The sequence below is a fragment of the Canis lupus genome, chromosome 11 (genome assembly GCF_048164855.1).
Source record: "Canis lupus baileyi chromosome 11, mCanLup2.hap1, whole genome shotgun sequence".
In the NCBI taxonomy this organism is placed as follows: domain Eukaryota; kingdom Metazoa; phylum Chordata; class Mammalia; order Carnivora; family Canidae; genus Canis; species Canis lupus.
Window position 1 is genome coordinate 26,173,305 of NC_132848.1, and position 23,776 is coordinate 26,197,080.

Consider the following 23,776-nt stretch of genomic DNA (forward strand, 5'->3'; position numbering starts at 1 on the left):
GACAAGTCAGTCTCCTGACCTTTGCCCCCAGATTTTACTCCTGTGATTATGCTACGGAATATGGCAAAAGGAAGATTGTTTGGGCTCAATCTAGTTACACCAACCCTTGAAAAACAGTTTTGTCTGTCTGGTGACAGAACCAGAGAACCTGAAGGTGTGAGAAGGACTCAGCATGCATCATTGGTGGTTTGAAGATAGAGGGGCTGGGTAAGGAAGAATGTGGGCAACCTCAAGAACCTGGAAGAGGCCGCTGAGGAAGAAGTGGATTTTTTAAGATTTTATTTATTTATTCATGAGAGACACAATGAAAGGCAGAGACACAGGCAGAGGGAGAAGCAAGCTCCATGCAGAGAGCCCAGTGCAGGACTCCAGGATCATGCCCTGAGCCGATTGCAGATGCTCAACCACTGAGCCACCCCGGCGTCCCAAGAAGTGGATCTTTCCTCCAGATAAGCACCCAGCCTGGCCACCACCTTGATTTCAGCCTTGTGAAACCCTGAATAAAGAATTTGGTCAAACCCACCCAGACTTCTGAGTCTGAGTAGAGAACTGTGGGATAATACACAGTGTGGGGCTAAGCCATTACATTTGTGGTAACTTGTTACACACATTAGAAAGTGAGTATGTCATTTGACCCAGCAATTTCACTCCTAGATATGTACCCACGAGAAATGAAGCCATATGTCCACACAAAGACTTATAATTCAGTTTAAGAACTTTATGCATAATAGCCAAAAATTTAGAAGTCCCAAATCAATAGGTGAATGGATAAACAGTTGTGGTATAGCCATATAATGGATGACTACTCACCAATGAAAAGAAATGAAGTACTGACACACATGACAATGTGAATGAGCCTCAAAAGCATTAAGCTAAGTGACAGAAGCTAGACACACAAGACCACATTTTGTATTTTATTTATATAAATTCTAGAAACGGCAAAACTATAGTGACAGAAAGCTGATCAGTGTTTATGAGGGACAGGGATAGGGAGAAGAGATGGACTAAAAGGAGCACAAGGGAACTTTCTGGAGTGATGGAAATGTTCAATACCATGATTGTGGTAGTGTTTACAAAACTGTAAAAGCTCATTTAATTGTACACTTAAAACCAGTAAATTTTGTTGCATGTAAGTTACATCTCAAAAACATTTGCATTTTTTAAAATGCAAAAACTAACCCCCAAAGAGGCTATGCTGTCTTCACACTGTTCTTTGGAAGGCAGCAATGTGGTGGTTAAGAATAGGGGACAGGAGCATGTGGGTGGCTCAGTTGGTTAGGCATCTGACTTTGGCTTGGGTCATGATCTCAGGGTCCTGGGATTGAGCCCCTGAGTTGGGCTTCCTGCTCAGCAGTAGCAGGGAATCTGTTTGTCCCTCTCTCTCTCTGCCACATGCCCTGCCCATGCTCTCATTCTCTCTCTCAAAGAAAATCTTTTAAAAAGAAAGAAAGAAAAAAGAATATGGGACAGACTTGGGCTTGCATCCTTGCTTATTAATCACTTACTCTAGGTGACTCTGGCTAAGGTCACTTATCCTTGCTGACTGGGGATAAGAAAAAATTACTGAGTTGCTGACAGGGTTGGATGAGAATGGGTATAGACTATTCAGCCAGTGCTTGACACAGAGTAAACAATAAAGGGTGAGAGCAGCCTCATAAAATGCACAACAGAACACTCCCCTCTTTAACAACCCCTGGGTTTTCTCCACAGAACCCCTAAGGCCTCCAAGGCACATATTCAAATGTTTGAGCTAATCTACTCACCTCATTTTATAGCTGAGAAAATGAGAGCCAGAGGGAAAAAAAAATACTTGATCTGAGGACACCTGTACATATCAATAGGTGGCAGGTCTAGAAAACCCTAGGCTTTGTGCCCTTTCTCCTTCTCCAATCTAAAATTAACTCTTAACCAGTGGGAATTTCCAGCCTCTTCCCAAATACCCAAGACCACTTGGTATAATACCCAGCCACTGCCTTTGGCTTCCCCATCTGGTGAAGAGCTGTGGCCTGAGTGTCACTCTCTGACCCAGTGTCCATATTACCTTATATACCCAACGAGGGCCAGCTGAAAGGTGGATGAAGAGCCAAGGCCATTGGGCATTAGGAAAGCTAGGTACTACCACTCAGGTAACAATGGCACCTGTTCACAAGATGCGCATCTTGGAACACTGAAAGAACATGGATTTTGTAGCCAAAGAGACTTAGGTTTGAATTCTGACCTAAAAGTGTGTGACCTTTGACATGTTACTTACTATCTCTGGGACTCTGTTTCCTTGTCTATAAAACTGAGATCAGGGGCACCTGGTTGGCTCAGTCGGTTAGCATGCAAGGTCTTGATCTCAGGGCTGTGAGTTCGAGCCCTGCATTGGACTCTGCACTGGAGCCTACTTTAAAAAAAAAAAAGAAAGAAAGAAAAAGGGCATCCCCGGTGGCCCAACAGTTTAGCACCACCTTCAGCCCAGGGTGTGATCCTGGAGACCCAGGATCGAGTCCCACATCAGGCTCCCTGCATGGAGCCTGCTTCTCCCTCTGCCTGTGTCTCTGCCTCTCTCTCTCTCTCTCTCTCTCTCTGTCATGAATAAATAAAATCTTTTAAAAAAAAAACTAAGATGTAATTTCTACCTTACAGAGGAGTTGTGGTGAATAAATGACATGTGCCAAGTGCTTACACAGAGTAGGCACTCAGTAGATGTCCCCTCCCCACCTCCTACTCTCCTAGAACCTTAACCTGACATGAACCTCTGCTCTTATAAGAATGATCCTTGAGATCAAAACCTCACGTCTTGTAAAACTAATTAGCTCACTGATTTCCAAATTAGTAACAACATTCCACTCCCACCCCGATCACAAAGCCAAGTCTGAGCACAAGGAAAAACTGCCTCTTCCCTGCCCAGGCCCACACTTACCCTTCCCCAGGTTTCCACAGGAATGTAGCAACTGGACTGGAATCCAGTTACACAGTCCTGCCCCACGAGAAAAGGCAAGCTCCACCTCCTGGCCATGGTCTCCATCTCCAAAAAACCCAAAACAAGCCTACTATATTTCTATTCTGGAGACATTCAGAGATTTACAATCCTGGTGGCTCCTCTAAGAACTAAGCAGAAGGGAAGTTTGCCCTGGCTTCGCCCTACTCCAATGTAAATCATGCCAGTGACCACAGCCCTTCTTCAGACCTTTCCACTGCTGCTACTAACCTCCCTTCTTTCCCCTCTGTGACCCAGCATAATGAACTCTGGACACCGTCTCCATCCTCACTGCAACCAACACTTCCCTGCTATGCTCCATTCCTGGGGGAATTAAAGCAGTTCTCATAGGCCCAAATCATTTAACACTGAAAGACTCCTTTTATTTTAGATAGAGAAATGGAGGCTCAAGATTCATCCATGTTGTAGCATGTGACTGCTTCATTACATTTTATGGCCACACAGTATTCAAGTGTGTGTACATACAATTTATTCATTCATCAGCTGGTGAACATTAGGGTTGTTTGTACTTTGGAACTATTATGAATAGTACTACTATGAACATCTGTTTGTCTACACAAGCTTTTGTGTAGACAAATGCTTTCCATTTTCTTGGGCATATACCTGGGAGTAGAATTGTTGGGTCATATGGAAACTCCGTGTTTAGTTTTTTGAAGTACTTCCTGGTTGTTTGCCAAAGTAGCTGCATCATTTTGTATTCCCACCAACAATGTATGAGAGTTTCACTTACTCTACATTCTCACCAAAATTTGATATTATTTGATTAGCTATCCATCCCAGTGGGTGTGAAATGGGCCTCACTCATTTACTTGGGTCACTGCAACAACCTCTTGCTCCACAGTCCCCCCTGCCTCAGGCTTTTTCCTCCCTCTTCCCTACTGAGGTTGCCAATGATCAGTCTGATAGAAGCCCTTGGTGGCTTCTCTCAGCACTTCTTGGCCTGGTATATAAGTTACTGACTAGCATGGCCCCTGCCCAGCTCTTCACTGTCATCTACTTCTCGTTGCCCCCATTCCCCACTGCACACTTCTATATCATGTACTTTTACTCATTCTGTCTTCCCCGCCCAGAATGCCCTTCCCTCTACCTCTTCCTAGACATTGTTTTAGGCTGAATTCAAATGTCACCTTCTCTGTGAGGCCTCCTCTGACCCCTGCAAGCAGAAGTTTTTGCCTAAAAAAAATTTACAGTTTTATGGAAGAAGACAGAAATGCAAATCACTGATCATATAATAAAATATGATAAATGCGATCCTCATTACAGGGTTGAATAAACCATTCTGGAGCTCAGAAGTGGGGGTGGGGGAGAGAAAGAGGGGAGGACAGACAGACCTCCTCTATTCTTGGATTACTATGGAATAATGTTTGCTGAATGTATAAATGACTGAACAAATACAGAACTATTTTTAAACAGCAAACCTATGGAAGGGTCTGAAGGAGGCTTAGCTCCAGTCCTGGGGGAAGGACAGAGAAACAAAATGGCTCTTCCATATACTTCCTTGGGTTAAGGGCAGTGATAGAAAGGTCATTATGGCTGAAAGCAGAAGGCCAGGGAATTTCTCAGGAGTGTGTCATTGAGAGAAGGGAGGAAGGGGCTACTTGGTCCTGTTCATCAGGGACAGTGACTGTGAGGCTGAGAAACTCAGGCAAAGACCCAGGAGCCTCTTCATGAGGAATTCATGAGTTATTCAAGTTGATTCCTCTTTCCAAGGACTGGTGAAGATAGCAAAAAACTTCTAGAGATAAATAGTATATTATTCTACTTAAATGAGCTACCTAGAATAGTCAAAAGAGCCAAACAGAGAAAGCAGAACAGTGGTTATCAAGTGATGGGGAGAGGGGGCAATAGGAAGTTATGGTTTGATATGGACAGAGTTTTAGTATGACAAGATGAAAAGGTTTTGGAGATAGAAGGTGGTAGTGTTTGTATAACAACATAAATATATTTACTACCACAGAACTATACCTTAAAATGATTTTTAAAATGGTTAATTTTGTTATGTAATATTTTAGCATGATTAAAAAAAACTGCCAGGGGCACAGAAGAGTGTCCCAGGCCTGGTGACCCCTAGGCTCGGGCAGGGGAGGTAATAGTAATGGTGGTACAGGAAGTCACTGACCCTTTAGTGTTTAGGCTACTGGTTTAAGGAAAGTGCTTCAATCATTCAAGGATTGGTTCAAATGCAACCTCTCCTATAGACTTTCTTGATTCAAATAATAGGTCATTTTGGCATTAATTGTAATCATTAGTGCTTCCTATAATCTGTGTACTTCAGCTAGAACCATATTATATTCATTTCTGTGTCTTCATTCATTCATTCATTCATTCAACAAACACTGAATGCTAATTTGGTGCCAGGGTTTATGCTGGATATTGAGTATAAGAGAGTCATTTTTCTCTTACTTCTGAATGTTAAAATAGTAACCTCAGCCTGTTAAAAACATTGGAGAAAAAGCATTTCTCCTTGCTCCCACATTTAACTGGCTCCTCTTCACCCAAGGAGAGATTTATCTAACAGGTAAAATGCTAGCTTAACATTTACTGTGCCATCAGAACAGGATCAAGGTATTAAAGGTCATGCTCCCATAAACTTAAACTTTTTTTTTTTAAGATTTTATTTATTTATTCGTGAAAGACACAAAGAGAGAGAGAAGCAGAGACAGAGGCAGAGGGAGAAGCAGGCTCCCGGGACTCTGGGATCATACCCAGAGCCAAAGACAGGCAGGCACTCAACTGCTAAGCCACCCAGGCGTCCCTAAACTTAAACTCTTAAGATCACGGCTAGGTGGCAAAGTGTCCATAAAGTAAACATAATATCCTTGCCTATGGGCTTCTGATCTGGCCTGGGAGAAAAGAGAGTGGTTTAAACCTTTTAACACTCTTTTTTTTAAGATTTTTTTATTTATTTATGAGAGAGAGAGAGAGACAGAGAGACAGAGAGAAAGGCAGAGACACACGCAGAGGGAGAAGCAGGCTCCATGCAGGGAGCCTGACGTGGGACTCGATCTCAGGTCTCCAGGATCAGGCCCTGGGCTGAAGGCAGCGCTAAACCACTGAGCCACCCGGGGTGCCCCCTTTAACACTTATAAAAGCTCTCTTTGGGGGAAAAAATTATATATATATATATATATATATATATATATATATATATACACACACACTCTCTCTCTCTCTCTCTCTCTCTCTCTCTCTCTTTTTGGAGAGATATAAAGATACTACAATGTTAATAGTGGAATCTAGGTGGTGGGTGTGTGAATGTTCCACTATAAAATTCTTTTACCTTTGCTCTATATGAAAAATTCCAGGCCTAAAAAGCCCATATGACCTGAAGTCCCAGCTACATTCTACTACAGTGTTTACGAGAAATAAAGCCAATGTTTTGGTTCTCATCTGATTCCTGATTTCTCATCTGGTTTTGAACCCACAAGGGGAATAAAACGCAAAGATTAGTCAAACACAGTTCCTTCCTTTAAGAAGGAACTTCTTTCATACCAGTGAAGACTGGTATGAAAATGGAAACGTACAACAGAGAGAGCTAAAGGTATAGAGCCTTGTGCATAGATGTGCTGGCAGGACAAGTCTCAGCAACCACAGAGTCAGCACAGAGCCACTCCTGGAGCGTCCTCTATCTCCTTTACATCTCCAACTTTTTCCATACTGTGCACAGGCCCAGTAGGGATCAATACTTAAACATAATCTCCCACAATCAACAGCCATATTCTATATGCACAGTAATTATCTTGACACCAAATAGATTATACTCAAATCAAGGCCTTCACCTCACCCCCAGGAAGTTTCTATAACTCCTCTCATTCATTTGCTGGCTCCTCTCACCTCCCTCCTCTTGGCCGATGAATGACTTGCTATCAAATCATACCAGATCTGTCTCCTTGGACAAGCTCCAAAGGGCAAGAAAAGAGAGTCCAAGTATAACAGAATAACATCTAGGGCTTCAGTCACCCCATAGCAACCAGCTCATATTTGAAAATAATACACAATAAGCTCTTTAAAAAAAGAAGAAAGTCCTGGAGAATCAAGGATGAGAGACAGGTTATGAGACCAGGGACAGCAAATAAGTCCATACCAGAGAACAAAATAGTGTTGCCATCAAGATCAATCCCATTTCTGATGCCCCCTCTGCCCTTGGGGAGGTAAGACAAGTCACTTGGTCTTTCTAGCCCAGCTCAAGCACCTCCTCCAGGAAACCTCTGACAGCTCTGCACTAACCCTACACTAGCCCATTAGTTACTCTGAACTCCCACAGTGCAGTGTGTCCCTTTACCCCAAAACTGATCACAGTGTTATCACCTTTTATTTCTCTGGCAGCCCCTCCCCAAATGTTCACTCGTCAAAGGCAGGCACCTGACATATTTCCATGCCCTCACCACTCTTCACAGTATTTGATGGCTGGATAAACAATGAACTCCAAAAGTCCTCTAAGCTGTGAAACATAAAACCCTTTGGGGTAAACATCTACTGTCTTGGCTTACATGAAATTCACCCTTCCTTTTTCTGTGAACAGTTTTCTTTTGGAGAACCATCCTTCTTTCATGTTCAGTCTACACTGAGTTATGGAAAGCTCACCATATGTCCCATCCTCTGGGAGAGGGCGCTGTCCAAGCCAGGTCAACCAAAGCATCCCATGGCCCAGCCACAGCGAACAGCACATTACCCGAGCCAGGCTAATGAGACTCAGTTCTAGGTACTGTTGGGCAAGAGAAAGTCTCTTGCTCCTGGAAAGATATAAGCCAGGTGCTTTTGTTGGTTATCCTACCATCCCATGAGAACAAAGCTGAGATGAATGCAGAACCAAGACTGGAGACAGAGTTCTGATAACACTGTCTGAGCCTCTGGGATCTAGCTGGGCCTGAAGCCAGTGCTAACCCCTGACCTTCTCAGTTATGAGCCATTTTGAGTTTCATTTCTATCACTGTAACTTTAAAGGTCCCAATTAATCCACCCTCCAATCCTGGAGGAAATACCAGGTTCTTGACAGGTAGCCATCTCTTCCTATTGTTCTGGATAAAGCAGGCTCCACCAACAGGCTCCCACTCAGCAAGCACCTTACCTGCACCAAGAGGTTCTGCAGTCCAATGACCAGGGACAATACTTGTGATGTTCCCAGTGGAGCTAAGACAGTGTTCTCAGGGGCCAGTGGTGGCTGGGCCTCTGAGGGCACCAGGGTCACAAAGGCAGAGGAAAAGCTTTGTTGCAGGGCTGTCCGCAGGAAGCATAAGATGGCAGCTGAAAGCAAGAAATCCCTTACACCCAGTCTCTGCCCCCTTCCCCACGTCCCACCTAGCTTTATCACAGGGGGAAGAAAGTGGAGATAACAATGGGGTGACCATAGGCTGGTCTGGTGGGGGATAGCCCCATCTCACAGCCAAAGGGAAAAGCTCTTCTTTTCCTGCTAGCGGCCCCTGAGGCCATACCTGAGAGCAGCGCAGCCTTTTTCTTTGGGAAGCTGAGGACCTTCAATACTTGGTCCAGATCCACGGACAGTGTCTGGTGAACCTGGTAGGACGGGGGTAAGGGGATAGCTCCCACAGTCTGGCAGCTTGAGCAGAAAATAAGCTGTCCCAGTATCTCCCAGGTACCCATACATACCCACTACATTCAGAGGGACAGAGAGGACAACACAGTCTTGTGAGCCCACCAGTCCTAGATTCAGGAGTGTGAGGAGGCAAATTAACCTGTACATAGAAAACCTTTCTTTTCCCAAATATCCCCCACTGTCTCACTAGGGAGCCTCACTGGCCTCATCTGTGGTTGAGTCTCCACCTCAGCCCAGCATCCAACTAATTTAGATCTAGAGTCAGACAGAATCAAAACCCTGGCTCTGCCACTAGCTAGCCATGTGGTCAAGGGGAAATCACTGCCCGTCTCCCAGCCTTTCTGTATGAAATGGGAACAAGGCCACCTGCTTTCACTCCCTCCAGAACTACTGTGAAGAAGAGCTGAGGATCAGCATTAGTGAATGTGCTCTTTAAAGCCAAAGCAATGTCCAAACTGAGGGGATACGTTCAAAGCCAAGTCTGCTCTGCTCTCCTTACCCAGAGAACACATGCTGCTTCAAGGCAGGAATTACTTCTCTACTGGATCTATCACAGTCTGACACAAAGCAGTTCCTCAATAATGCTTGTTGGCTAGTGAAATCAGCAGGTTCTAGGCGGAAGAACCAACTTGTACAAAGGTATTGAGATAACATACTAATATAAGATGTTAATAGAGGAAACTGTGTGGGAGTTATTTGGGAACTAACTCTCTGTGCTATCTGCTCAACTTTTCAGCACACCTAAAACTGTCTTAAAAATAGGGATGCATCGGGCAGCCCCGGTGGCGCAGCAGTTTAGCACCGTCTGCAGCCCAGGGTGTGATCCTGGAGACCCGGGATCGAGTCCCACGTCGGGCTTCCTGCATGGAGCCTACTTCTCCCTCTGCCTGTGTCTCTGCCTCTCTCTCGCTCTCTCTGAATGAATAAATAAATAAATCTTTAAAAAAAAATAGGGATGCATGAGTGGCTCAGTGGTTGAGTGTCTGCCTTCAGCTCAGGGTGTGGTCCCAGAGTCCCAGGATCAAGTCCCACATTGGGCTCCCTCCCCGCAGGGAGCATGCTTCTCCCTCTGCCTATGTCTCTGCCTTTCTCTCTGTGTCTCATGAATAAATAAATAAAATCTTAAAAAAAAAAAAAAAAGGCCATTAGAGGTGCCTGGGAGGCTCAAATGGTTAAGCGTCTGACTATTGGCTTCAGGTCATGATCTCAGGGTCCTGAGATTGAGCCCCAAGTCAGGCTCCACACTCAGCCAGGCTACTTATCCCCCTCCTCTTCCCCCTCCCCTTCCCTCCCCTCTTTCTCAATCTCATAAATAAAACAACTTTTAAGAGGACAATTAAATTAAAAATCAGGGCAGCCCAGGTGGCTCAGCAGTTTAGTGCTGCCTTCAGTCCAGGGCGTGATCCTGGAGAACTGGGACTGAGTCCCACATTGGGCTCCCTGTGTGGAGCCTGCTTCTCCCTCTGCCTGTGTCTCTGCTCCTCTCTCTTTGTCTCTCTCATGAGTAAATAAATAAAATCTTTGTCGGGCTCCCGGCATGGAGCCTGCTTCTCTCTCTGCCTGTGTCTCTGCCTCTCTCTCTCTCTCTCTCTCAGTGTGTCTATCATAAATAAATAAATAAATAAATAAATAAATAAATAAATAAATCTTTAAAAAAAATAAAAAAAATTAAATAAAATCTTTAAAAAATCTTAAAAATCAATTGATCAAAACCAAACCATCAACAGTATGGAGCTGTGAAAGAGTAGTGCTGATCTGGATAAGAGCTAACAGTTGGTCAGAGGACAGAGAAGGAGGATAGAATGGCAGAAAGTAAGGCTGCAGAAGGGCCAGGTAAGCAGGGTCTCAGCGGCCATGTGGAGAATGCAGAGACTGGCTACAGGGACAAGAGATGTGGAGCTAGGGAAAGGGGAGGAGCCAGGAGACTGAATAGGCCACATTAGTGGTGAGGATGAACTATCAGGCCTGAGCTAAGGGAGTGGGGAGGACTTAGAGTGGAGGTGGTTAGTAGGTAATTGGCTGGGTGTAAGCTGAGGACCAGGGCAGAGCCAGGGACACAGTGCAGGCTTCCATCCAGACAGGTAACTACAGCGGTACAGGTGGGCCCAACAGCCTCATACAGAAAAGCAGAAAAGGTTCCTATCCCAAACTGATGCATGGTCAACGACCAGAAGACTTACTATAGTTTAGATTTGCCACAGCCTGATGCCATCTTAGAGGCCAAACTTTTTGTTGGTTGGTTGGTTTTTTTTAGAGGCCAAACTTTAAAAATGACTTCACTTCTACACAAAGAAGCATGTGCCTGGCCCTAGAATGGCACAGAGTTGGGCACAGGGCAAAGATACCTCAAAGGCTAGAAGATGGTTTCTATCCACAAGGTGCAGTCAGGCTGAGGAAGGAGACACCTGAATGTGGAGCAGCCCACAGACGACCTCCTGCAGGGCTCTATGATGACAAGGTCCTACACAAGGGGGTGGGGAGGGACTGAGAAGAAAGGAGGTGCTCTGTGGCTATGTCCACTGTTCCCTTCCCCAACAATCAAAACGACAGCTTACATATGTGGCATTAAACAGCTTACCACCCAGCACAAGATCATAGGCTGGCTTCTGTCTTCCTGTCCAATCTGACCATCCACTCTGTACATTCTAATCACACAGCACCTCACCAGTCTCCAAGTATGTACACTATGTCCTAAATTTTTGTAGTTTCATGTCATTGCTCAAATATTCCTCTTTACTTGGAACATCTTTTCCCCACTATCTTTGCCTGGTACAGTCTTACTTACCTTTCAAGGCTTTGCTTAGAGACTACAAGTTTCCCAAGTGTGGGGTACATGGTGTATTTCTTATTTCTCTGTGCTTAGAACACAGACTGGCATGTAGGTTATCCATATATGGTAAATTAATGTAAACCAACCTGACAACAACCCTGGATGTTTTCTTCCCCATTCCATAGGCAAGGAAACTGAAGTTCAGAGATCAAATACCTTATGAAGGTTACTCAGCTAATAAGCCACAGAGCTAGAACCAGAACTCAGGAACTTTGTCACTCCCTTGTATGCTACCCCATGCCCCAAAGCCACAGGAGTTAGTGACTAACCTGCAGACTGGCATAGTGCTGCTGAGCAGAGAAAGAGGCAGTGAGCAGCCAGGCGGAGCAAAGGAGTTCAGTCCTGGGAGAGTCTACCTTGGTCCAGGTGAGTGCCAGAGTCTTCTCCAGAAGTTCAATCAGGGCGGTACTGCTAAGGAGTACTGCAGCAGCTGTAGATGGTTTGGTGAAGCAAGGGCCACAGAGGTTATGCAGGAGCCCCGGCTCAGTGCCAGCCTCATGATTAGCACCTGAGGGGAACTTCATGCACACATAGTGAATAAACAAACAGATCAGTTTGAGGCTTTAAGGGTTCCAACTTCATTCTCAAACCACAGGTTATCAGAACCAGAGGGACCTTATGACCATCTGGCCCAGCTATATCCTCCCCTTATATATTTTTATAAGAGGAAGAAACTAAGGGCAGCAATGGCTACAGACACTACCCAACACCCTTTTCTCTTCGTTGTCTCAGCTGGGGCCCCAGCACCTCTTTTCTGACTGCTCGGTGTAGTCTGATGAAGGCTCCAATACAGGAAGTTGAAGGAGGGCTGCAGGATATCCACATCAGCAGGGCTGCATTTCCCACACAGCTTGCTCACTGCAAGAGCCCCAGGCACCCCTCATGTAGCACTCTATGTTTTAAATGCTTACCAGCACTCACAATTCTCATAGGTTATCTTTAACCTATCCTTCTGCTGGCTAATGTCAGATGTCAATCTGTCAGTCTTGGGGACCAAGCACAAACTAAGTGTCCCTGGTAATACAGCCAATGGAAAGAAACAAACACAGACAAACCTGAAGGTATGTTCACACTCTCATCTAAAAAAACTTCAGGCAAGCAGCCCTCAGCTGTACTTAGAACAGACTACACAGGGGATCCCTGGGTGGCTCAGCGGTTGAGTGCCTGCCTTAGGCCCAGGGCATGATCCTGGAGACCTGGGATGGGATCCCACATCAAGATCCCTGAAGGGAGCCTGCTTCTCCTTCTCCCTGTGTCTCTGTCTGCCTCTCTCTCTCTCTCTCTCTCTGTCTCTCATGAATAAATAAAATCTTTAAAAAAAAAAAAAAAACAGACTACTCAAGTTGAGGTGACCTACAGGCATCCTGTAACAGCATTCCTGCTGGCAAAGACTCCAGGTTGGAGAGTCTGCAGAGGTTATCCAGGCTAACCTGCCACTTGAGCAAGAGAAGATCCAGCCTCTGAAATCTTCCAGCAATGGGTACTCACCACCCTCCCAGGGGACTCCATCACCGTCAGTGTGCAGTTCCCTTAACGTGCCATATTCTCTCTCTCACATCACCCTCATCTGACCAAATCTTTAACTCCTATTCAGCAATTGAGATTCAACTCAAAGTTTATCTCTTCCATAAGCCCTCTGTAACCTCTCAAGGCAAGACTAGATGCCTCTTCAGGCTCCCCTAGCCCTCCTCAGAGTAGTTTCTACACTGTAGATATCTATAGAACACATGCCTTTCCTCCTAAGATTCAATACTCTCTGCTCCCCTGCCCACCATCCCCAATACGAAATCTATCCAAGTCTCCACTCACTGTGTTGGCAGCCAAATCATACTTGACTCCTAACTGGCTTGTGGTCAACTAGACAAGCAGCCCCCCTCCTACCCCTGTCCTCCACCTACAATGCTCTCAAATAAAAGACTCAAGGATTATAAGTAAATGTATATTACATTTCACATGTATATTTCAGATCATCATTTCCCCCTCCAGAGGCCCTTTTGACAGCAGTTTGATTTTTGTCACAGGCAATCTTCCTTCCCAGCTGAGTGTTATCCTTTATCTGACAGATAGGCTGGGTCCAACACCAGGCCAGGCCTGAAGGCCCTTTTTAAGCTTGACACTGATCTCATGAGGAGGCCTGGGCTCCAAGTGAGGAGAAACCATCCTCATCTGTGGCCACGACACCTGACAGTCCGCAGTACTGAACACACACCATTTTTCCTATTGATTTCAGTATTTCCTCAATAAATCTTCCTAAGAATGCTGCCTATTGGGGCAACCCGGGTGGCTCAGTGGTTTAGCGCTGCCTTCAGCTCCAGGGTGATCCTGGAGACCCAGGATCGAGTCCCACATCAGGCTCCCTGCATGGAGCCTGCTTCTCCCTCTGCCTGTGTCTCTGCCTCTCTCTCTCTGTCTCTTATGAATAAGTAAGTAAAATCTTTAAAAAAATGCTGCCTATGAAGGGCAACTACACTAATCAGTAGTGAAAGGTCCCAATGTGGTTTGGTATGGGTGGAAGAGGTCTAGAGAACTGTAAAGTAGATCATTAGATTCTGAGTCAGTTGTGGAGTGAGGTGGAGAACTGACCTTGTGCCAGGAAAAGTGAGTCTACACAAAGAGTTCCACTGGAGGTCTCTTGCATGCCAAGCATTGTGAGCATTCCACATCTAGTTACCCCTTATTTCAACCCTAAATCAGCTAATTACTACTATTTAACTTGTAAGGAACCTAAAGCTAGGTGATTGCCCAAGATTGCATAGCTAGTGACTGAGAATAAACCCACGCATTTCTGACTCTAGAGGTGTATCTGTCACACAATGTTCTGTTTTTGTTTTTGTTTCATTTCCCAAATAGTCCCATAGTACAACTAGAGAAAGATCTAAAATGTCCCATAGCAAGAAACCCACAGGAACAGTGACCCACTAGCTTCTTCCAAAGGGCTGAATGATGGAATAAAGGAGCATGCCCAGCCCTGGGCCCTTAAGCCCTGTCCCAAGCCCAAGCACCTTGGTGAAGAAGCTTCATGGCCATGCTGTCCAGTTCTTGCTCTGACATGTTCTTCAGCTGCACTAAAGAAAGGAGGCTCAGTAGCAATGGCAGGTTCCCTGAGGCTGTGAGGAACAAGGAGGGCTGATCAGGACACCTGATACTCAGATCACCCCAAGGTTGGACAGATACCCTACCCCTTTGTAAATATTTGTCGGGATTCACTCCTACTTCCTGCCTTCTTCTTAGGGCACAGGGGCAACTGACATATTGAGTGGCAACTCTGGGTTGGGTACCAGAAATTTGATATCTCAATCCCCCTTGTGAAATAGGGATTATTTCTATTTTGTAGTTAAGAAAACAGGCTGAAAGGCTGAGTTACTTCTCCAAGCTCCCACAGCCAGTTAGTAGCAGGGCCAGGACTTGAACCTAAATCTGAGTTCAACGTCCACATTTTTTCAATTTTGTTTCCACGAAATCTCATGGCTTTTATACATTATTATCGGTTAGACAGGAATTATCCTTTCCTGAAATGGAAGGACTCACCTCCTCCAGACACCCTTAAATCTACCTCCAAACTTCCATCCTCAGTCAGGACTAGATCAAGTGAACCACAGTTCTCCTCCCACTTCCTCTTAATTGCTTGGAAATTTTAAAATTCAACTTTTTAAAAATAGGAAAAGAGAACCCAATGCCAACCTTTTCAGTGTCTTTTTACTGTACCAAACATCAAACTTCTTTGACTCTAAGGAGTCCCATTCCAGATTTAGAAACTATCCTTCTGTATCTCACTGGCAGCTTCTAACACATTTCAGATCCACTCCTGTGCGCTGCTGCTGCCTTCCTGGCCTCCCCCTTATTTCCCTCTTTCTTCTTCTCAACTGAAGGTTACCATTCTTGTGACAAACAGCTGTAAGCACATGCCATGCAGGGTGGGGACATGCATGCATACACTGAACACACCCACCTATGCTAAACAGAGACATTAAACATAAACATATGTAACACACACACACATACACACACACACCAAATATGCTGAGTGCTCACTCTTTGATGAGAGGAAGGAGGTAAAGTTTAGCTTGATGCCACACTGGCCTTTTATTTTGCAAAGAAAACTCTGATTCTTTCTCCTAGAGCAGACTTCATCAGGGCAGAGATGCCCACTCCTGAGTTTCAGGTCAAAACATGCCCCCCATAGCTGCAGACTGACCTTCTGAGGGAGAGGCCCCATGTTCCACCAAAAGATGCTGTAGGATCAGCAGGAAGTGGCCTCGGATGAGACCACCCACTTCAACATCCTCATTCCTCCTCAAAAACATTCTTAGGACAATTAGTACCTTGTGGGCTGTGTCCACTGAGCTGGAATAGATGAGATCCTGAGCAGGAGAAAAGGAAGCCAGACCTCAGAGAATATCATAGTTGGGACAGTGAAGAAGACAGAGACTGGGGAAGGACCCAGGATGATGGTGTCATAAAACATGGGGAAGGGAGTGCTCCCTTACTTGACACCTGTTATGTATTAATCTGCTGAACAGGTCCATCCTAAATAGGAAGAAACAGCCTCAGAGAGATTATGTGGTGTGCCAAAGGTCACATAACCCAGTAAGTGGCACAGCTAAGATTTGAATCTCCTACCTCCAAGTCCAAATATCTTTCTACTTTCCAGGATGCCTTTCTCTGACAAATATAAGTTTTAGGGTCAAGAAGAGGTTTTTTCAGGACAGAGGACCTGAATGTGCCTTAAGGGAGGAAAAGAGAGGGAGGTGGTGATGTCACAAGGCAGGAAAAGGATAGGTTAGGACAGATTCAGGGCACAGGAAGGGAAGCGAAGACCAGGTCAGGCCCCTTCTCTTCCATGGCATCTGGCTATTTCTGCCCCAAGCTGTAAAGGCCTTGGGTTCAGAAAGTAGGAAAGGACATCATTTTTTATTTGCTCTCAGAGTTATTTTAATGAGTATATGTTAAAGGCAAAGCCAGTCAGAAGTCACACCAGAGACTATCCTACTGATAGCTCCGGCACCTACCAGCTCAAACAAGCCAATTCCTTTGGACAGGTTAACATGCTGAGTGCTATGAATCCAAGGTCACACACAGACTCCCTTTCCAGGGAGGACAGCTGACACATAGAGACATGGCTACAGGGCACCCAGCTAGACAACTCCAGATGTGCTGATCACTGAGTGACACATGGGCATCAGGGCTTGGCTCTTCACAAATGTCCATAGCTGCCAGAGTAACAACTATAAATCAACAGCAACTGCTCAATCAGGCACTGTAATGTATTCAAATTGTAGCTGTATGTTTGCTGATACATTATCTGTATCTTCCTAATAACTCTTCCAGGTAGATGTCACCCTAATTTTTCAAATGAGTAAAAAGGCAAATTAAATGGTCTGCCTATTAAGACAGCAGTGGCACTGTAAATTCTACTACACTATGAGTTAATGAAAAATACTGATAAGATTGGCTTCATCTTTGTCACCTTGCAGGGACTCAGAAAGCATCTCTGGAAGGAAAGGATCACAGAACAGGAGGGCTAGAGAGACTACTGGTTCATTTACATCAACCCTTTTACTTTACAGGGTATGAGGCTGAAGCCCAGAGGAAGCATGATTTGCCCAAGGTCAAACCAATTTCCTGATCCTGCTTCATCACCAGCACTTGGCTTTCTAACCAGAGACCTGGTCCCGCAGAATCCTGAGTTAAATTTTAATAGTCCAAAAGAAAGACAGCTACTCAGCCTTTGGTGGCTATGGTAAATGCAGGGGCGGGGGGGGGGGGGGGGGGGATGAGTTGCACCCCACTGTGTGGGTCAGTGGGGAAAGCTCTGGGTGGAACATGGCCCAGCTCCTGTTCAGAGCTGTCCAGAATTTTCTGGGGTTGGATCAACTAGGGTGATGTGGCCAAGGAGGGAACAAACAGCTTCTGTGACATTACCGTTTTTCATATTTAAACAACCTACATGAAAGACCACCCATTGATAAGAGTGGCAATTAACACCTTTGTTTTCAGCTGTTAATTACCCATGTCAAAAACAGAAATTGGTACCAACATATATTTTTAGACTCTTCCCCTCCTGTGGCTAGAAGCTGGAGAGAAATGGTAAGAATTATATATATAAACAGACAGCAAAGTTGTTCCTTGCTATTCTTTTTCACCACTGATGTTTCCAGGATCCAATTTAGTGAAAATCTCATTAACTTTAGGCTCCAATCACAGTCATGACCCTTGTAAGTTACATGACCTTGAACAATTCAATAAGCTGCTCTGAGATCAACATTCTCTGATTCAGAGTTAGTCAATGATCAGCGAATGATATCCTATGGTGTATAGAATAGAAAGAGTGTCCCTACGTAATCTTTCCACATATTATTCCCATATATTTATCCACATGTTATCTCTACTTTATACACAAGGAAACCAAAGCTCAGAAAAGTCTTCATCTTCCTGGGTCTCTACATCGGATCCAGCCCTAAGGATAGATCCTTCCTGTTGAACTCTAGGCCAGCAAAGTACAAGGCTCCTTCTCTGCCCACGAAGGAGGGGTGGTGTGTGGTTCACATTCAAGGACAAAAACTGAGTCACCACAACAAAGGGTGGGGCACCTGCTCAGCTTCCCTGACACAGGGTCTATCTGAGGATTTGGTCTCTCGAGATTCATTTTCTATTTGGCCTTTTTAAGTACTTATGTTCCTTAAAGCTAGTAACCTAAGATAAGTCTTCAACCAGAGAGGGATCTTAACCCTAGAAAAACCCAGATTGAAAAAGAAAACTTAGGGGAGGAAGATAATGAGCTCCGTTTTAGACAGAAATGTCTAATAGTTAGCTTTATGGAGCTGGAGCTAAGGAGAAAAGTCACGGAGAAAGAGATTTAAGTCATCAGCATATAGCAGGAGGCAACCAAATCCATGAGAATTATTGACACAGCCTAGAAAGAAGAAACTGAATAAAAAGAGAGCCTAGGAAAAAAACTTTGAGGAACAATCAACTTTCAAGCACTAGCCAGAAAGAAAACCGTAAGAGACTGAGAGAAGCACCAAGAAAGGTAAAAGAAAAATTAAGGGAGTTTGTATTGCCAAAACCAAGAATGTGCCAATAAAAAGTGGACAATTGTAAAAAAAATAACAGGTCATGTTAAGATGAGAAAAAGTCCACTGTAAGTAGTCACAAGAACATTGCTGTTGATCTTGGTAAGAATGGTTCAAGTGTCAATGGAGGCAAATGCCAATAAGTGAGGGAATAAAAAAAATGACAATTTTGAGAGCTAGAAAACTACTTCTAGGAATTTGACTGTAAAGAGAAGGACAAAAACATGGAAAGGGTTAGGAGGGCAAGGACCAGTGAGAGTCTGGGTCCGAGTAGAAGATAACCAGAATAACCAGGAGTAAGTCTATAGGGACTTAGACTTGCCTACCACTCCCACAGTCCACGGTCATGATCTGAGATTTTTTTTTCTAGTCTCACCATTCTTTGATTTTCTCCTTCCAGTGATGCTTTAGAAGTCTCTACAAGGTTACAGATGAAACAAGCATCTGTGATTTCCTCAACGGCAAGGACCAACCATATCTGAATTATCTTTGTATCTCAATATCTAGGGCCTAATAATAAAAACCAAATAAATACATGATAAGAGAAAAAGTGAACAACTAAACTCAGGGCTTCTAAAAACCTGCTCATTCCTATCTTTCTCCAATCTCAACTCATGGTGACATACCCTCCATGCTCCAAAATCACACCAGACCACTCATTCACTGTCCCTGAATCGCAGTAAGCACTTGGATGCTTGCCGTGCTGGCCTAGCAGGATTCTCCCCCAACACTTTCACTTATCAAATCTTTTGCAATATATGACAGAAATTACACCCTTCTAACCTCCCTGCCACCCAAGCACTCTGCCTTACTTTTATTGCCACACTGTTATGACAGGTATGTTTGGTTTGTTGTGTCTGATTCCCTCCCTGGCCCATAAGGTAGGTTGTAGTTCCAGTTCCTCCCTATACCCTCCCTGCTCAAATAGACAGCTCTCCTGTTATATAGGACACTGGATCAGGGTTTATTTCTCTCTTGTTCTCAGAATTAGCTCAATTTACTGGGAAGAACATTAGACAGGGAGTCAAAATCTGGGTTTTAATCTCAACTTTTGTGACCTATGGAAAATTTTCCTAAACCTATTTCTTCATTTGTTTAAAAAGAAAAAAAATATTTCAGAAGATCTGCTTTTTTTTGAGACTTTGTCTAGAACCCTAATTCAAAGGGTCAGCAAATATTTATAAGTACCTACTGTGTATGAGAAACCAACCATGAATGCTTCATCTGGCAAAGAAAATCCAGTATCTCACTTTGTCCATTGCTACTTTCCCTGGCACCCATCTTGCCTTCCTCCTCTATAAACTGATTATTTATTTTTAACCCATTGTTTCTCCTTCCTTGCTCCTCCGAGAAAGAATTTGAGTCAAAGCCTGAATGCAGCCCCTATCAAGCCAACACACATGACCTCACAAGATGACAGGTATCCAGGGTGGAAGGTGAAGATTTAAGTTTGAGGGGGATGTGTATGCATGCATTTGTGAATATGGACATTAGTACGTACCTAAGGAAGTGAGGTATACAACATGAAGGTGTTATTTCTACCACAGTCACTCTAATAGTCCAATAGAAAACACTCTAAGACTCTCTGTTTATCATAAATAAATAAATAAATAAATAAATAAATAAATAAATAAATAAATCTTTTTAAAAAGTGGGGGGGATCCCTGGGTGGCTCAGCGGTTTGGCACCTGCCTTTGGCCCAGGGCGCCATCCTGGAGTTCCAGGATTGAGTCCCACGTCGGGCTCTCGACATGGAGCCTGCTTCTCCCTCCTCCTGTGTCTCTGCCTCTCTCTCTATGTCTATCACGAAAGAAAGAAAAGAAAGAAAGAAAGAAAGAAAAGAAAAGAAAAGGAAAGAAAGAAAGAAAGAAAGAAAGAAAGAAAGAAAGAAAGAAAGAAAGAAAGAAAGAAAGAAAGAAAGAAAGAAAGAAAGAAAACACTCTAAGAAACCATGTTTGTTGATGATTAAGAACATCGTCCAGGAAAGGGCAAAGTTGGTGAGCTGGCATTGAAAGCAGTGGTTTTTTGTTTTGTTTTTTTTTAAGATTTTATTTATTCATAGAGACAGAGAGGCAGAGACACAGGCAGAGGGAGAAGCAGGCTCCACGCAGGGAGCCCCACGTGGGACTCGATAACAGGTCTCCAGGATCACACCCCAGGCTGCAGGCAGCGCTAAACCGCTGCGCCACAGGGGCTGCCCGAAAGCAGTGGTTTTAAACCAAGTGTCTCCTATGCTGCTGTTCTGTGGTCAGTCTGACACCTGCCACTAGTAGTCACTCACTAAATACAAAGTGTCAAATGGTGCAAATGATTTTCTTTTTAAAATAAATAAATTACAGCAGTTACTTCTGTAATAAAATAATGTCACTTTCATTAATTCAGTTTCTTGAGTGGATGAAGAAAAGATACCACTAAAGCTAGCATATTAGAAACTCCAGACAACAGGCAGCTGATTTATCTGATATACCTGATAGAAATTATAGGAATGTCTTAATTCATAAAAAAAAGTGCTAGAATTTCTGACAATTCTGGATTTGCCCAAGGGAGTGCACTGCATACATAACATTATCCTGTGAGTTATAGCAAAAAAAGAGGCCTGGATCCTCTACAATCAGCCATCTCCATGCCCCAAGGATCTCCTCTGATATTTAATCCTTGTTAGTAGAATCTGCTTGAAAAAAGACAGGGAGGTGAGAGGGAATGGTGACTGAGGTCAGCATTTCATAGTTCTATCTCCTGAGAAATACAGAGGGACAGATCTCTCAGTAAGCAGCCCTCCATCAGACTTAGAAAATTCTGAGTATGGATTTATAGAAACCAGGCACCTGCCAGCCAAAAGGACCTCCCATTCACATGGAAACAGCAATAAATCTGGAAGCAGGCAGAAGCAACTGTAGTTGCCTCTGACCTCAGTAAACCAACTCCCAGAGAGGGCCCCACCACCTGTGAATGCAGAAAGGAGGAAGAGGTCACCTACTAGCAAAATGAGCAGGATGCTGGGGCTGCTTCTGAGCATGTGGAATAGGGCTGCTAAGCTGGCAGGAAGTGGTGACTGCCCAGCAGAGGGGACATCATCCAGCTCCTCATAGCTGCTCTCTTCCCAGGAGAACCAAAGTTCCAGGACACGGTGCCCAAACCTACTCATCAGCGCAGGATACGACAGGAAGAACTTGAGCAGGAGGGGATGGTGAGTGTAAACCAGGTGTAGGTCTGGGATGTCCTCTAAAAATTTTCTGATGGCACTGACCACAGCCTAGAGAGAGAGAGAGAGAGCAGAAAGAAAAGAAAGAAGAAAAGAAAAGAAAGAAAAGAAAAGAAAAGAAAAGAAAAGAAAAGAAAAGAAAAGAAAAGAAAAGAAAAGAAAAGAAAAAAAGAAAAGAAAAGAAAAGAAAAAAGAAAAGAAAAAGGAAAGGAAAGGAAAGGAAAGGAAAGGAAAGGAAAGGAAAGGAAAGGAAAGGAAAGGAAAGGAAAGAAGGAAGGAAGGAAGGAAGGAAGGAAGGAAAGGAAGGAAGGAAGGAAGGAAGGAAAGAAAGAAAGAAAGAGAGAGAGAGAGAGAGAGAGAGAGAGAGAGAGAGAGAGAAGAAAGAAAGAAAGAAAGAAAGAAAGAAAGAAAGAAAGAAAGAAAGAGAGAGAGAAAGAAATTAAATAAATCTTGCAGAGGACCCAAAGAGCCCAACAAACATAGCCAAGATGTAAGTGGGAAAAATGTATTTGGCATCTCAGTACTCTAGGACATCTTCAGTGGCTCATCCAGTGCCCTCTGGTGAGAAGAAAACTCATTGTGCTTACCTTGTAACAGTGGTTCTCAAATTAGAGTGATTTTGTTCCACAGGAGATTTTTAGAAATGTCTACAGACATTTTTTATTTTCTTGATTTAGGGAGTGCTACTGGCATCTAGTGGGAGAGAGCAGGGATGCCGCTGAATATCCCACAATGCACAGGACAGCCTCCCACAGAAAAGAATTATGTTGTGCAAAATGTTAATAGCACCAAGGCTGAGAAACCCAGCTCTATAATGATACTTACCACGGTGTGCTGTAATTATCAGTGTAGGTGTCTACCTCCCATACTAGACTTGAGCTGCTTGAGGGAACAGACTGATGCAGATTAATCTGTGCACCGGGCATAGGACCTGGCACAGAGGCGGTAAGGGCATATGTGTTGAATCATTTATTAACCCTCAAAAACCCATCTCTTCCCATTGCACATATAGCAAAGCTTAGTCCTTAATATGCTATTCTAAGAGTTTTATAGTTCGGGCTGTTTCATTTAGGTCTGATCCATTTTTTTTTTTAGATTTTTGTTTTTATTTATTTATTCATGAGAGACACAGACAGAAAGAGAGGCAGAGACACAGGCAGAGGGAGAAGTAGGCTCCATGCAGGGAGCCCGACGTGGGACTCGATTCTGGGTCTCCAGGATCAGGCCCTGGGCTGAAGGCGGCGCTAAACCACTGAGCCACCCAGGCTGCCCAGGTCTGATCCATTTTGAATTAATTTTTGTGTACGCTGGGACGCCTGGGTGGCCCAGTGATTGACAGTCTGACTGGCTTGGGCCATGATCCTGGGGTCCTGAGATTGAGTCCTGCATCGGGCTCTCCATAGGGAGCCTGCTTCTCTCTCTGCCTGTCTCTGCCTCTCTCTGTCTCTCATGAATAAATAAAAATATTTTAAAATAATAATAATTTTTAGGTATACTAGGAGATAAAGGTCCAACTTCATTCTTTTGCATGTGGACATCCAGTTGTCCTAGCACTATTTGTTACAAAGACTGTTCTCCCACTGAATTGTCTTGGCATCCTTATAAAAAAAATATGTGGGTTTATTTTTGGAATGCCAATTCTATTCCATTGATCTAGATGACTATCCTTATGTCAGAAACCCAGTCTTGATTATTCTAGTATTTTTTAAGGGAAAACTACTGATCACTATTTACCAGGATTCACAATAAACAATATATAGTTGGGGATTCTTTTTTAAAACCACTCAAATGAAGTATGAGTAACATTTTTTTTAAAAAAGCCATACATTTAATATATATAATTTGATAAGTTTGATTCACTTAGAATTTTTTGTGTCCTTCTTAAATTTATAGTCCTGTGGTTCTTAGAAAAGATTTTTTTTTCACTTGTGTTCTTATGGCAGTTTCCAACATTGTTTTATTGTTGTGGATTCGGAGATTATGAAAAATTTTTCCCCCTCTAATGTACTGGAAGGAGTAGTAGAGTTAGAAAGTTTGTAACCATTAGGATATGGACAGATTTGGGCAAGAATTCTCAATAAATGTTAAAAATGTTAAATATATATATATATAGTTGGAAAACATTCTGATTACT

The 23,776-nt window shown here is 43.8% G+C and overlaps 1 protein-coding gene across 14 annotated transcripts in view; it reads right to left on the minus strand.

Moving 5' to 3' along the window:
- MEI1 (meiotic double-stranded break formation protein 1) overlaps positions 1-23,776 on the minus strand; it is a 73,199-nt gene that overhangs the window by 4,375 nt on the left and 45,048 nt on the right. For 7 of the 14 annotated variants that reach the window (XM_072843751.1, XM_072843749.1, XM_072843748.1 and 4 more), the window contains 7 exons: positions 21,418-21,693; positions 15,563-15,728; positions 14,370-14,474; positions 12,115-12,225; positions 11,637-11,797; positions 8,416-8,497; positions 8,052-8,227 (listed from right to left, as the gene is read on the minus strand). In XM_072843751.1, the coding sequence (XP_072699852.1) occupies positions 8,052-8,227; positions 8,416-8,497; positions 11,637-11,797; positions 12,115-12,225; positions 14,370-14,474; positions 15,563-15,728; positions 21,418-21,693 (1,077 nt within the window). Of the gene's footprint in view, positions 1-8,051; positions 8,228-8,415; positions 8,498-10,882; positions 11,022-11,636; positions 11,798-12,114; positions 12,226-14,369; positions 14,475-15,562; positions 15,729-21,417; positions 21,694-23,776 lie in introns of those variants that run through there. The other 7 variants (XM_072843753.1, XM_072843750.1, XR_012039157.1 and 4 more) reach the window with 6 other exon arrangements.